Genomic DNA, 16675 nt, shown 5'->3' with positions numbered 1-16675 from the left:
CTAATGTTTAAGTTTGTAACATTTTTATTATTTCCTAATTAGAAAATACTGAACCTCTACATCTTCATCTCATTTCAGAGACTGCAACTGTCATCTGGGGGTCGCATTATCTTTCATGTCTACATACGTTGAGGCAGCCTTCATAAATGAAATGAAATACGCTGTGTTTTCCACCAAGGCATCCCGGGGTGCTGAATTAAAAAAAATGAGTAAACTGGCAGTTTTCTGGTGGAGACATTCTGACAAGAAACTATTTTTTTCAAGGGACAAACTGTAGCATTGTGATCAGATAAATAAGTGTGTTCACTTAGCGCTTTTCTGAAATGTCTACAAACATTGTGGTATTTTGATGCTTTTTTAAAAAAGATAATTCAAGAACTTGCATACAGCACCTTTAAATAAAAATCTAAATTCCAGCCTCTAATGGCAAATAGGGTTGGATATCCAAGAAATTTCTGTGTATATTAGAAGACTTTGGGCCCTAACATGCACCGGGTGCAAGAAGTGTTTGGGGCGATTTTTTGATAATTTCAGACGTGCAAAACAGTAATTTTCAGGTTTTGTGCCATGTTGATTAAATAGCAAATCTATTTGAGCCACTTTGTGGACTCATGTGCGTGCTGGTCTAAAATAGAGGTGTGATAAGGCACGTTGTTGGCGCATTGCTATTTTGAAAATAATAATACACCGCGCTTATTGACCAACTGATAGCTGGTCTAAAGTCCAGTGCAGGGCACGTTAGTTATAGCATCTGTGCAGGCTTTTTCAGTTTATTCATGATAATTTGCTTTTGTATAATGTTATTATTATTATCGGGATTTGTAATGAAGTTTATGGCCCTCTGGCTGCCGGGAAGGAGGCGGAGAACCGACAAAGTTTTAAGATATTTAATAATAAAAGGGAGGCCAGCTCCTCACGGAGAGTGCCGTCTAAACCAAAACAAATGGACGCCAGCTCCTTAAGGCCCGGTCCTCTCTTGGTTTCCTATGTTATCGTTCCTCCTCTCATAGTCCAGTGCTTCTTCTGTGGGATTCGAGGCCGGTGCGTGCCACAGGTGAATCCAATTACACGGCAGCCGCATTCCCATGGCTCTCGGCCCCGCCCCCTCGCCACAGTATTATTTATTATATACATGTTTATCTTTGTTTTAATAAAAACAAATTTAGATTTGTCCACCTGTCAGGTTTTGGAGACATTTGCATTACTATATGGGGCATAAGGATAGGACATGTGTTTGGATATAACTCAGTTTTTTGACCACACTTCGTTAATATTGTTCATTTATTCGTTTGCTGGAAATTTGAACTAAATTTAGAAATAGTTTTGAAACAAATCCTTGTGCATAACAAACAAAATTAAATATGTAGGCTAATGGATGTTTTCAGTAGAGTACGTACAAGTAAAGGAGTAAAGTAATATAAAAAAGTAAAGTAAAGAGGTTGAATGGCCGATTTCTCACTTGTGATATGTTTAGTTTTTTGACTCTTTTCTGACTCTTAAAGGGAATGTGAGATGAGACTCTGATTGGTTTAATGCAGGTTATGCTCAAAACACACCCATAACTTATTAAGAAAATAACCACAACCATGCTAAACCATGCGCCGGAGCGCAGAGAGTATTTTTCCATCCTTAAAATAGTGAAAGTGGATTCAGACATGGCCTTAAAGCTTTTGCGTCATGCGCTTTAGACTTTGCGCTTAGATCGTTAATATATAGCCCTAAAATGCCTAATCTCCTTTTTTTTCTATCCATCATAGAACTGGCTGCCGTGGAGGGTACATAACAGGAGAAGAAGTTGCTGCAGGATGAAAACATGGCTGCACCCCTTCTTGCACCGCCAGGACCTAACAGCTACAAATACTTTACCAGGGAATCACTCCGTGAAATCGAGAAGCGTATCGAGGAGGAGAAAGCCAAGCCGCCACCTAAGCCAGACAACAGCTATCGCGATGATGACGACGAGAACAAGCCCAAACCTAACGGTGACCTGGAGGCGGGCAAGAGTCTGCCCTTCATCTACGGGGACATCCCTCCTGGCATGGTGGCAACACCACTGGAGGATTTCGATCCCTTCTACATAAATCAGAAAGTGAGTGCAGTATCACCACGTCTCTTTAATATGGCCTGCATTGCTGGGCTTCTAAGCAGCTCACTATTGAGCATTCCAGAGTTTTTCCCAACATTCCTCAAGCCATGCATTTTTGTTTTTGATGGTAACTCTTAACTTTCTTTTATAATCCACTACAGTGCAGAAGGGTTTGTACAGTATGTTGTAGATCGCGGATGAGATGATGCTTTAAAGTCATTAAGGGAGGAGGTCAGCAGTGGTTTGCTCAAGCTTTACAGTTCCAGCTGACAGACTTGTTTTAATTGTTCCAGCAGTAATCCTTTAGAAAAGATAAGCTGAAAGAAACGCTCCAGTGTGTTTAAAGGAGCCATGCACTATTTCAGACCAGCTGTCAGAGTAGGGGTTCACCAGTAAAAGATTTTAACTAATGGACCCTTTTCACAAGCCTGTTATGACATGATTAACGATCATCATAATCTTAAATCCTTGAAAGTTTTTGATATTTAGATAAAAAAGAACATATGTACTTTTATACTCATTTACGTTTGTATTATGTCATCTTTTGGATCAAATTACAAAAATGAATGACCGCTTATGCGAGGTGTTTCTAATGCAATGTCTATTGGGCAGGACAGTAATTTTGATGTTGTTCTCTCTTCTGGCTGCCCTTATCAGCCTCACACCATTTTTTTCCTTTTTCTAAAAGTCTTGATAACACTATTGTGGAGTTTTTCTCTTATTATTTCAGCAAATTGGATTGTAAAAATTATTATTTGTTGTACTCTCTAACATGGACATGTGAAAAGGGTCCATATAGGTAATCTTAATGTTGTTGTTTTTGATGAAATTTGGGTTTGGTGGTCTTTAGTATTGTTATTTAAGGGCAAAAAAGAGAACATTTTGAAATATGCCATGTTTAACCAAAATTATATAGTAAAATAATTGTGGATTATAAGATAAAAAAAATATTATAAGTAAAATAAAATAAAATATTACAAGTATAAATAATACACTTCTCAAAAAGGCTAAAATATTCATACAATTTGAAATGAAAAAATCTAATTTATAGTTTAATCTATAATTTATAGTCTTCAATGTCACATGATTTTTCATATATGCCAATTTAGTGCTAAAGAAGCATTTGTAATCAAAGTTGATAATTATTATTCTTTAATTCTTGATTATTTGGTAAAAAGTTCAAATAAACAATTGCTTATTTGAAACGTAGCCTTTTGTTATAGGTGTGTTTGCTATTACTTTTGATCTATTTATAAATTTATTGAGTATGTGCTGAATAATTAATTTCTTGTGCTGTGTGCTTGCTTATTTTGTCTGTATTGTATGCCAACCTTTGACCATTTTAAGTTTTATTTCAGGTTTTATATACCTGTCTCTTATCTTTTTTGAGTAAAGCCTCATTACAGTGGACTCAAAGTCTGAGGCCAAGTTTAAAATCTAATTTAAACATCTTAAGGCTGTTGTATTTTAAAAGTTAATGTTATGTTGTAATGTAGACAGTGGCGCCCCCTAGAAATTTTCTTATGGGTGGCCAGAAGCAGCCGCATCAAATCTTGCTGTGGCAAAAATGGGTGGCACATGCAAAAAAATGTATGATTTCAGTGTAATCTTATATTTTTGGTTCTGGTTAATGAACTTATGTGGTTTCATTTCATTTAATTAATTACTCTTGCAATATCGCAATTTATTCCTTAAAATAAATTAATTTAAAAAAAAAATCTGTATTTATTTTGAAGGCATTTTTTATATATAGAAATAACTTTTAAGTTATTTTCCACATACTTTTATTGTACAGCATACATCCATGTCTAAAATTAATGAAGAATAATGAGTTAATTAATAAAACAAACAAATGAACAAAATACATTACAATATACACACACAATTACTATACAGATACTAACAATGTCATTTATCCATATTCCTTTTTGAGCCACAATATTATTAATACAGCCTTTTTAATTAATGTAGCTTAAGGTAAATATTAAATTGCCATTGCTGTGTATTTAAGGTGTGTGTGTGCTGTCAAGATGATCAGGAAGAGGGAGGGGCAGTGAATCAGCTACATCAGTGGCACCGGTCAATTAACAAAAATGTAGTGGCTGCTATTTATTTATTTATTGAAATATTGTGAATTTACGCAAGTACATTTAAATTAATAAACATCAACAGCAAAATCATATTGGGGTGGCCACAGGGGTGACCAGAGTTTACACAGGGGTGGCTGTGGCCTTCAGGAAAAAACCTGTTGTTGGAAATATATAGAGAATGTACAATGCTACTGTATGTCCTATACTGTTTTTATACAATTAATAACACTGCATGCCACAAATAAGCTTGCTACCCAGGGTTTAAAGTTCCCGTGAAGTGCTTTGAAATGTGCATTTTGTATTTGATGTTTGACGTAACCTCGACTGAAAAATGAAGAGAGGGTGGGACGTATAGCAGCACCTCCCTTTTTAAAAAACAGCCAATAGCATTTAGATTTTATTACAGATCTATCAATGAGCCAATAGATATCCTTAAAGGGACCTTTAAGAATGTACAGTGTAACAAATCAGTTTTTTAATACCCAGCAGTGTCAAACATGGCACAAGATAACACAGTATTGCTTTTAGAATGACCAAATAGTAGACCCAAATAGTATTATTATTTGATTTGTTTCCAACTCAGATACTCTTTACTTACATTTTTCAAGATTAAGCATCAACTGCCTGTCTTTAGACCAACTCATCTCTTTATATCTCTGTGGTGTTGACAGACGAAATCCCACAACATTGTCAAATTCATACATTTTCTGTTGCACTTTTGGCTCAGAGAATGTTATTGCAATAACAATTTATGATTAAAGACATCTTGTTTGTGCTATAAATATAATATTGATAATAAATATAAGGGCATCACAGTGGCGCAGTGGGTAGCATGATCGCTTCACAGCAAGAAAGTCGCTGGTTCGAGCCCCGGCTGGGTCAGTTGGCATTTCTGTGTTGAGTTTGCATGTACTCCCTGTGTTGGTGTGGGTTTCTGCTGGGTGCTCTGGTTTCCCCCACTGTCCAAAGACGTGCGTTATAGGTGGATTAAATAAGCCAAATTGGCTGTAGTGTATTTGTGTGAATGTAAGAGTGTATAGGTGTTTCCCAGTGTTGGGTTGTGGCTAGAACAGCATCCGCTATGTAAAACATATGCTGGGTAAGTTGGCGATTTATTCCGCTGCGACAACCCCTGATTAATAAAGGGACTAAGCCGAAAAGAAAATGAATGAATGAATGAATGAATGAATGATAATATATAGTGAATAAATGGTATGTACATATGTATGTGAATGTATGTTTGTATTTAAAAATTATTTTAATTGTACGCGTAGTTGCTAGATATGTTACCAGTCATAAATCAGTGCAATAGCAGATGCCAGCAAGTCCTCAAACAGATTTTTAGCAGCGAGTTGTTGTTATGAAATGTAGCCTAAGGGTGGAAGATGAAGTCATCGCTTCTGTCTGAGTCGTACTGGAGTCCAACAGGCTCAGCCCTGCGTTCTCTCATTTGGCCTGGTGTTAAGTGCAGTGTTGAGACTTCAGCCACACCGGACTTTACTAAATAATGCACAGACTCATTTGTGTGTTAATGCTTGTTAATGTGTGCATGTGCTAAAGCATTTTCCTGCCTCCTCTCTTGCTTTCTCCCTCCGCCTTGTTCCTCTGCCTCCCTCTCATGCAGCACACACTGACTGTTATGTAAGCACCCGCTCCGTGCACAGGAAGGTGGTTTCAGTCTCTTGATGAAAACCTCATGGAGGAGCGTATGTGAAGTCTGAAGAAACCATATCATGACTCAAATAAGAACATTTTTTAAATAATAAGATGCATCTCTACAATATAATGCACATGCTAAAGCTGCATGATTAATTGATGCAAAAAAATTCAATCTTGATTCATGTATCAAAGCGTTCGTACAGTTTTGTTTATTTAACCTTACACAAGTATGATCAGAATGAACATTCAGATCTGAATTTATGATTACAATTATGAAACCACTTCAGACTATATGGAGTGTTAACTAGAGACAGTTTTCTGGTAAAAAATAGGAAACTATGTGATTGATCATTTACATAACAAGTGTTTTGGGGGCCTGAAAGCACACATTTTTTAAAACTATGAATATTTTTTCATTGGTAACTAAAAAACATGATTTCCTAGAAATTGTTACTTTATGCACAAACATATTACTTGTTCTATCTATAGGCATTTGTAAAGCATGAAACCCAAAACAACACTGATGGACTACAGGATCGTATGTGTGGAAGCGTTTAGTGTTATTTTTCTAATTAACATCGCCACCTACTGGCCTGGCATGTATAATACAGTGGTTTCACAGATCTGTGTGGACAGGGATTGTATGTTTACAAAAACATTGAAGGGATAATTCACCCAAAAATAAAAGTTTTAAAGTCAAATGTGAGTGATTTACATGTTAAGTCAATAGCCCCTTTCACACAGTGATAGCGATAAATATCCGGAAAATTTACAGAACGACTTTACCAGTAAATTCAAAAAAGAGCTGTTCACACAGGCGAGGACGTTACGGAAGTTTTCCAAAAAAGACCACTAACACATCCATTCCAAAATACCGGTAAATTCTGACATTATTAACCAGAAATGACCTCTAAACGCCTGCGCTTGTATTTGTAAACATTTAACTACATTACAAACTCTGTGGATGGATAAGTAACAACTTCGATGAACACGTATAGAGAAACAATTTTGCATGTCGAGATGTACAGTACATGATATTTGTGTGTGCTGGTGCTTACCAGCTGCCTTTACGGGAAGCAGAGCTTGAAGGTAAACAAACAACGGCTTATCATAAGCATCTTATCGATAAATATTTACACAGTTTGCATTAAGAAGGAGCATAGAAACGTTGTCTGACTTACATCTAGCAGTTAAATGTGTCTGAAAAAATATTTTCATATACCGCGCGGACGTGAATGTGTCTGACTGTTCTGATTGGCTAAAGTAGATGTCTCATGTCAGCACGATCTAGATGTGCAGGCGCTCTTTCTGGCAATCTTTCTTCACACAGCGCAGCATTCCGGCAAACTACTGGTAATGTTACAACTTCTCATTCATTGGACTGTGGGGGAAACTGGAGCACCTGGAGGAATCCCACGCGAACACAGGGAGAACATGCAAATCCACACAGAAACACCAACTGAGCCGAGGCTCGAACCAGCGACCTTCTTGCTGTGAGGCGACAGCACTACCTACTGCGCCACTGCTTTGCCCGTTACAACTTCTCTTTCCGGAAAATAGCCGGTACGAATTTACCAGCATTTTCAAAAAAGGCCTGTTAACACATACAGACCTTTCCGGAAAATTGCCGGTATGTGTGAAAGGGGCTAATGCAAAGATGCAAACAGACATCCTGAGGTAGAGCAAATGATGTGATTTGTGGAAATGAAGCGACACGAGTTGAGCGTTTTGCGCGAATAACGTGCTAATCTGGACTTCAGTGGACATTTGCACCACGTTAACCAATCATGAGCTTTGTCTGGGCGTGATTTTAATGTAGCGCCTGTTGTTGGTGTTCCGGGGGGAAATCCTCCTGCCGACAACGGATAACAGTTCATCAAACTGGGCTCGGCTCAGTTGGAAGCACTGCTGAAAGCCTCCATTCTCCAGGTATAGTTTCTGAAGGAGTTATAAACTCGTAGAGCTGGGTGCACCTCTGAATGGATCTAGTAGACTCGGACACGGTGCCAAACAAATCAACGCTGTATTTCAGCCTTCATAAAGCACGTAAATGCAGATATTCTCTAAATAAAGTCCATGTTAGCCATTTAGCAATAAAGCTAGAGTCACTGGGCAGACAGAAGCCCCGCCCATGATGCGAACCTGCATCTTTTGTAAAATAAATTTGATGTGAGAATAAAGCGGATTTGAGGTGCAAATGAAGCCGATTTGACGCATAAATAAAGCGAGTAAGCTCAAAATGGTCACACGTCTATTTACATGCGAATACTGCAATTTAGTCCCGCGTTCCACGTCTGGTGTGAACATAGCATGAGACCTTCGTTCATCTTTGGAATACAAATTAAGATATTTTATGTGAAATCTGACAGCTCCCTCATCCTCCATAGACTGTAATGCTCTTGACTTGTTCAGAGTTAAAATGTACCAAAATAATCCTCAAAACTGACCATATGCCTTCAATGGCTCAACTAGAATATTATAAAGCTACAATAATACTTTTTTTGTGCACATAAAACAAAAATAACAACTTAATTCATCTGAAGTCATATAGTCTGTGTGTTTTAGGATTCTTTTTCGGTATTTTTTCTGCACTTTGAATGAGCCAAGACCATTGTTGTCAATGGAGGATGAGGGAGCTGTCAGATATAAGCTGAAATATCTTAATTTGTGTTCCTGTAGATGAACAAAGGTCTTGACATGAGTGATAAACGTTATTTTCATTTTTAGGTGAACTAAACCTTTAAGGAAGAAACACTAATTGGTTTTCCTCTATTGTAAACGTACACTTGTTCTACCACAGTATTGCTGTGCATTGCAAACATTCACACAGAAGTGAAAATTAATAGAGATGCTCTGATCGATCGTCTGGAGATCGCTGATTGGCCGATGTCATGAACTGATCACAAGTATTTGTTTTAGTTGGGGATGAGCAAAATATTTAAATGACCTTGCATGTATTTAGGCCTTTTTACATTTAAGAACTAAAAAGAACGTCTGTGTTTTTTTACTATATTGCAAACCTGGCTGGAAATTTTTGCAAAAGTAAAACATAAAAAATATTTTTTAACGTAAATATTTAAAAATATAACTTATTGTAATATACTTATTGCAATAAACAGTAGTTTATAGGTCTATTTCCTTTTAGCAAAAGAGATATTAGATGTATAGGTGTGCATTTTACCTTTTTATGCAATGATTCCAAATTGCATTGATTGTAATTTTTCTAACCATTTTTAAAATTTGTTTTATTATTTTTCTGTAAAGATGCTTCTGACCATGACATGTTCACTTAAATGGCTATAAGAGACACATTTAAGGGATTATATGCAGCACCTTTATTCTCTTAGATAAGGAGAAATCTCCACTGAAGTATTATACTTGGAGGGAAAACATTTTTATGCATTATAAAGCTTAAAGCATCAAAATCGGTACTCTGTATCGGCTGATCACATGACAAAGAAATAGTAATCGGTATCGCTGCAAAAAACTGATCGGAACTTTCCTAAAAATTACAGTTAATAGTTCATATAAAAATACTAAAGGACCTGTATATGTTTGTGATCAAAAGCAAGTAAATGACCTTTCTAAAGTTAACTTTGATGCTGCTTCATTCAGTCGTTCAGGAGATTTGTTCAAGAACACTGATTCATCCAGTCATTTAATCATACGTTCATACATTTCCAAATAGATAATTCATGATAAAATAATAAATATATAAAAATCTGAATCTTTCATAAAATACATGTTGTATTCAGAATTATGACACTGAATTATTTAGAGTCATGAATACAAAAACATAATTTTGTGAAAAGTGACATCATGTATATTATGTGGGTTATAGGCCTGCGCAAGTGCATTTGTTCACTGCTACAGTATGTAGAAGAAGGTCTATGTGTAGAGATTTATAACATCCCTGACCAACTCTGAAAACTGGACTGAGTTTAAATTTACTAGAACTTCTATGTTAAGCTGCTGTGGCACAATCTACATTGTAAAAGCGCTATAGAAATTAATTGCATTGCTTTGCATGCATTTTTTGTCATTTTTGCAACTGTGTGAACAGGGATCATTTGGACGTCATTGATATCTCCGAAACCCTGTCAAATCTAAGGGAAAAGCATATACAAATTTAGTATGTCATTTAAACAATACTCTAAGCATATCAGTTCATCTAGAATCATGCAGCTCTAGTACAAGGTGTAGACAAACTGTCCTGCAATCTTAAGCATTTATTGGCTCTTTGATTGTACACTTTTTCAGCTTAGAGATCAGATCTCTCTGTGTGCTATTGTCCTTTTGTTTTTACACTCTGGGGTCCTCTTGCAGCCTGCAGCAGTAGTGAAACCTGATTCTTGAAGCTCAGGGCAGCTCTCCTCCTTGTGTAAAACCAGCTGAGAAATGGGAGCTGGCAGGTTTTACATCCAGACCCGTGACACTATCAGAAGCAATTAGCCTAGGGAGCTGTGCGGCTGATGAACCCTGAGTCTTCAGCACAGATGATTCTAAGAGTTGGTTATATGTTGAAAACAAATCCATGGTGAAACAGAGAGGCTTCATAGGATTTACCCAAGCAGGACATTTCAGATCTAGAACATGCTCTTTGGTCCTTGAACCAAATTGACATACATTTATTCAGATATAAATGAAAATGTACTTACTATACTCTCCCTAAAATGTTTCCAAACATTTATTCTCTATTCTGTTGAAAGCTTGAAACCTCTAACAATTGACTTTGGTAAAACAAATACTATGTTTTGTGGTTACAAATCTTCAGCTTTCTTTATAATGTCTTCTTTTGTGTTCAACAAAAGAAAAAATAGTCAAAATAGGTTTGGAACAACTAAAGGGTGAGTAAACGATGATAGAATTTTTAGTTTTGAGTGAATGGTCCCAATCCCAATTTGATGTCACCATGAGATCATTATGTACTCTTCTCATTTTGATATTTAGTTCTTCTTATAAACAATCTATCTGTACACGTCATTATTTTGTAAAATATAATTTGCCCCCATAAGCTTTAATCAAATACCATAAGCTTCCCTCTTTATTGACAGGACTATCTTTATTTCTTGGTCAGCTACTGTATATAGCAGATATGAAAAAAGGGACAATTTAACTTGCATTTTCATGGATTTTTTTAATAGCTTTTTTTAATAGCTTTTTTTTTTTTATTCTATTGATGATTACTCCTAAATTTTAAAATAAAAAAACATATTTGAGACAGTTTGCTATTATGTTTTTTTTTTTTTTGGTCATTTAAAATTAAGGTTGTGTCACCAGATATCTCTTCTGAAATGAAAATATTGCCATTGAGTTGACTAAAAATGAATATAACCAACTGAACAATTGTCATTTCATGCTTTAAATCAGTGTTTCCCAACCCTGTTCCTAAAGGCACACCAACAATACACATTTTCAACATCTTCCTAATCAAACACACCTGAATCAACTCAACAGAACATTAGAACAGACTCCAAAACCAGATAAGGGAGACATCCAAAATATGTACTGTTCATGTGCCTCAAGCCACAGGGTTGGGAAACACTGCTTTAAATGACAATATTTATATATGTTTATTTATACACCGTAGTCTACTATTATACAGACTCATAATAATACATTTTAAGCAATTTTATTATTCATTCATTATAAAATTTCACATGAGATATATCAGCATGTCTATCAACAAATCATTAAGGTTTAAAAACTAATCCTAATGAGTACAGTGAACTTAATCCATTTGGTTAAACGAAGCGATTTAAGCATAGTATAATCCAATAAATGAAGAGAACTCAAACCAATTGAGTACTGTAAAACCCAGTAAGTTAAGAAAACTCAAACCATTTGAGGAAACAGATTGCTACAAACCATTTAAGTTAAAAAATAATCTAAATGAGTATTGTGAACTTACTCAATTTAAATTGAAGTAATGAGGTATTTAATTAACTCATTACCTTCAACACAGAATTTAAAACTCTTTTGAAATGAGTAGAATTAACTTTCAGTAAATTTTAGGTTAACTGCACTCATTTCATTTAATAAATTTGACTGTTGGGTTTTACAGTGTACAGAATAACACATATTTAACCCAGAGTTAATTCAAAGCTAATTCATGCTGAAATTCTCAATAATAAAACAGTCTCTTCAGCTACTATATGTAACCCACCGGTCCTACTACACCCAGCCCGTTCTGAGCTGGGATCAAACCGGTGATTGTTTGTATGGGAGTTGGTTGCTCTACAAGGAGGCTAAAGGCCATAGTCTTTAGCCCTCTTGTTAGAGCAACAGACTCCCATACAAAGAATTGCTGGTTTAATCACAGCCCAGACTGAGTTGGGTGCAATGTGATCGGTAGGTTACACGTGGGGGCTCATCCGGGATGGGAGTGAGGTTTAGGGTGGTGAGTCTAACAGAGGCCATCTAGCGAAGTGCTATGCAGGTAAACCTCACTCCTCTGACCTCTAAAATTGCTCTATTAACAGATGCTAGAGACCGTGGTCTAAAGTGTCCTTGTTAGAGCAACCAACTCCTATACGAAGAATCGATGTTTCGATCCCTGCTCAGACTGGGTTGGGTGCAGTAGGATCGGTGAGTTACATGTGGGGGCTTATCCGGGATGGCAGGGAGGTTTACATGGATGAATGTAATGGAGGCCATCTAGCGAAGTGCTATGCAGGTAAACCTCACTCCTCTGACCTCTAAAGATGCTCTTGTGACAAATGCTAGAGGCCATAGTGTTTAGCCTTTTTGTTAGAGCAACTGACTCCCATGCAAAGAATCGCCGGTTCGATCCCTGCTCGGATCGGGTTGCGTGCAGTAGGACCAGTGGGTTACATATAAAAAGCAGCTCTAAAATTTCTGACTTGACGTTTGCTCTCTGATAGTTTTATAGGATTGTTGTTAAAACACGTTCTGCTTGAGTAAAGCCTGTGGAGATATAGGAGACAGAAGGAGGAAGACAGAGAGATGGAGCTCAGTACGTCTGGCTCATAAATCATAGCAGGGCCTCTTGAAATGTGCCATGCAGGACCGTTGCCTCTCGCTGTGATGACGCAGCACTCGGACTGGGCTTGCCAGGGCTGTTTGCGGGCTGGAGGAGGAGTATAATGGCCGTCTCACTCCTCCCTCACATCTGTTCACTGCGTCGCCACTTAGACACCAGGAAATGCTTGAGGCATCTCATATTTTATTTTTAAGATTTGCTACATGCTTAAATATGTAAGCTGCGCGTGTACACACAACAATAAACATCCTACATATATTTAAGAAATCTGGTTATTATCTTGAGCTTATTTAAATTGCAGGTAACGTATAAAATGAAGAAATTCAAATGAAGAGTGCTTGTTTTTGTGATGTTCCAGAGGCTTCGGTTGATTTGGCAGATGCTGCATTATTGACTTTGAAGGTCTCACTCATCTCCTGCTGCTCTGCTCTTCAGTCCCTTTTATTATAGTTTTTTTTGTAATTTTCTTGATTTTTCTCCATGTTGTGTCCTGCTTTACTGCATTTTGTTTGTCAGTTACTCTGCATCATTCTGTAAAATCTCTCTCTGTTTCTCCCTTTTAATTCTTTTTCTTTGTTTTCGAATTATTATATTGATAAAGTATACACTAGGGTTGCACGACATAGGAAAAATCTGGCATTACAATCTTTTGTTTCGCTGTGGTATATGCAATATGCATATAGATATAATTCACCAGATGTTTGGAATAGCCATATTTGGGAAGATTTGATCAACTGGGGTGATCAAGTCTTTGACTGTGCAGTGCTTCTGCATAAATTACAAGCATATAGAGCAAAAATAAGTTAAATAAACAGTGGTTTTTATAAACAGTGGATTATATTCAAGTACAGAAATTGAACAATCAAACGCAAAATAACATGGTCATTATTGTGTAAATATTAATAATAATAATATATATAAGCAATATCACAAAAGTAGCACTTGTGGGTGGCTTGTGTTATATATACAACCATATTGCACTGCTACATGTGTGATATTGCATTTATATAACAGTTTGATAGCATAAATGTGTATGTAAAAAAGAAAATCAAACAAGGAGAGTCTAAACAATCTATTTGTAAGAGGAAATACTTTCTTCTGACATCTTCATTCACATGTGCGGCTGATGTCAGAACAGCAGAAGCCATTGCGACTTCACAAACGTCACTTTAGAGCTAGTTTTTGAATGATTCTCTTGCGTAATGTCTAAAGGGATGACAAAACAGGTGATTTTGCTCACATTTTAAGATTATAAGGCTGAACAGCATGAAATGTCATTAGTCTAAAGACGTTTACCAGTATTTCTCTGTTGCAATTGGGATATCCCAATAATTAACGGCGAAAATCCAAAGCAAAGCAAACACTACCAGGAACACTACCAGACTATGGTATAAATAAAGCACTACAACTTATAAAAGAGAGAAATCGAAAAAAGACTTAGAAAGTCACTTTGATCATCTATAGTTTGAGTTTTTTTGCTTCTCCAAGGGCTATTATGCGGGTTCTGTCGCCATCTTGTGTTTGGACGTCAACTGTCTTTGCTCTGCTCAATGACAGGCTGATGGATGCTAACGTGCTGCATCTCCAGAATTATAAATATTTAAAATTGCCACTATCCATATAAATAAACTGCATAGTTGCAATCTAAATAACTAGATTCTATGCTTCAAAAAAAAACTGCAAAAGTACATTGCTGTCCAACAGCAGCAATATCTGTCAAACTGTTGTGGTTATTGATCTGCTGTCAATCTGATGTCAGTGGAGTAATACAGAAGGGTGAGGAGGCTGTATGAGTTCTGTTATTGCAGAATATTGCACGGCAATTGGAAGATTGTTGGTCAAGTATAAATGGGATATTTTGTTAATCAGTCTAAGACTATCCATATTCATTCATTCATTCATTTTCTTGTCGGCTTAGTCCCTTTATTAATCCGGGGTCGCCACAGCGGAATGAACCGCCAACTTGTCGAGGAAGTTTTTATGCAGCGGATGCCCTTCCAGCCGCAACCCATCCCTGGGAAACATCCACACACACATTCACATTCACACACACACTCATACACTACGGACAATTTAGCCTACCCAATTCACCTGTACCGCATGTCTTTGGACTGTGGAGGAAACCAGAGCACCCGGAGGAAACCCACGCGAACGCAGGGAGAACATGCAAACTCCACACAGAAACGCCAACTGACCCAGCTGGGGCTCGAACCAGCAACCTTCATCTTCAGCGACCTTTTTGCTGTAAGGCAACAGCACTACCTGCGCCACTGCTTAGCCATCCATAAATATAGCTTAATTTAATTAAAATAATTAAATAATGGATCAATTAAAATAATAATTATCTAGTTTAATTGAAATAAATATGGAAATGGATATTTTTGTTTCAAATGAACAAAAACATCAATTAAATTGAAAACATGATTGTATTTTTTATGTAGAACATTCATTGAGGTCTTAAAAATCCAGACATTGGCCTTATTTTGTTTTGTAATTCTGTAACACCACATACATTTTAAACGTTTAAATTGACATTTTCAATTAAAATTTTAATAAAATTTTATTCTTAGTTTTATACCTTTCCATTTTCTATATTGCTCAATATTTATTTATTTATTTCCTGGCATAAAGTACATTTTGTCCTGGGGTTTGTGGCCAAATCAATTTTTCCTGCTTTTTATAGCTGTAATTTTTCTGATGGATTGTTAATTGTCTTTTTTGTTTCTGGTTCGTTCTTCATCTTCCTTTCACTGCCTGCTCATTTCTCTTTGGTCTCTCTCTCTCGCTTTCTCTCTCTCTCTCTCTCTCTCTCTCTCTCTCTCTCTCTCTCTCTCTCTGTCTCTCTCTCTCTCTCTCTCTCTCTATCTGTCTTTTCACTACTCCATTCTAGATTATGAAATTTTCAGTAGCTGTGCAGCCTGTCATGCGTTAAAAAGAGGAAACCCACATGCACTTCTCTTGTGTGCACGTCTATACTATAGACAGCAAATATTGAGGAAGGGCAAATGTATTTTTGTTCATATATGCACCATTATTTTTTCATCTCATGTTTCATTTGCGGTTTACATCAGCTGTGTACTGCTGGCTTGAATGGATACAGATGGACTGTATCCATCACACTGCGTTTGGGGTTGCAGTGCAGTAAGAAGATCATTTTTTTTTGACTAAGCAGGTCTGAATGTAGTTTACATGGTGGCCTGATTCAGTCTGACCCAAATAGGTTCAGCTCTTCTCCATCTTTAGTTACATATACAAGGTGTTATTTACTGAGCTGTGCTTCTTTAACCTAATTAACAGTTATTGTAGTATAGCAAACCAAATGAAATGAGACGAGCTGTGTTAATCTTGTGTGCTGTATATTATTTCTCCTTCTCTATGTTGAGTACATGTACGTATGGTGGCTGTGTAGATTTGATGCTCTCCATGGTGCTGAAAAAGGTTTTTTTGTGTTACACTAAACTCAGGCATGTAAAAGAAGTGCAGGGGTGCATCCCATCTCTGCGAATGCGAGCGACCTCCTATGAAATTTTGATGGTCACGAACATGTTTTATTTAAACAATTATGAGGTTATCTGCTGAAAGGCTAGCAAGCTCATCCGTGGTCTATCTCTGCAAAGTTTTTCTATATATTCAGTCTTTTCAGATTCAGTCAGAAATGAGAAGTGAAGTTTCCAGGTAGTGTCAGGATTCATTTTTGTCATATTAGAAAAAAAAATCTAAATAAATATGGCATTTTAACTAAAGCTGGGCCGATATTATATCAAATCACGACAAAATTAATTTCAATAACAATGATAAGCTCTGGACTTTACTCTATATAGATCTAAGAGCCAATCA

General features: G+C 36.7%; 1 protein-coding gene across 15 annotated transcripts in view; it reads left to right on the top strand.

Annotated features, from left to right (window-relative positions):
- Positions 1 to 16675, top strand: part of scn8aa (sodium channel, voltage gated, type VIII, alpha subunit a) — a 95454-nt gene that overhangs the window by 7285 nt on the left and 71494 nt on the right. For all 15 annotated transcript variants that reach the window (XR_012398403.1, XR_012398401.1, XR_012398400.1 and 12 more), the window contains 1 exon segment: positions 1758 to 2089. Coding sequence is in view for 10 of the 15 variants with exons in the window: in XM_073938699.1 (XP_073794800.1) it covers positions 1814 to 2089 (276 nt within the window). In the remaining 5 variants the exon portion in view is untranslated.

The sequence above is a fragment of the Danio rerio genome, chromosome 23 (genome assembly GCF_049306965.1).
Source record: "Danio rerio strain Tuebingen ecotype United States chromosome 23, GRCz12tu, whole genome shotgun sequence".
Classification (NCBI taxonomy): Eukaryota; Metazoa; Chordata; class Actinopteri; order Cypriniformes; family Danionidae; genus Danio; species Danio rerio.
The sequence above is the reverse complement of the archived record's forward strand: the minus strand, read 5'-3'. Positions and strand labels throughout refer to the sequence as shown.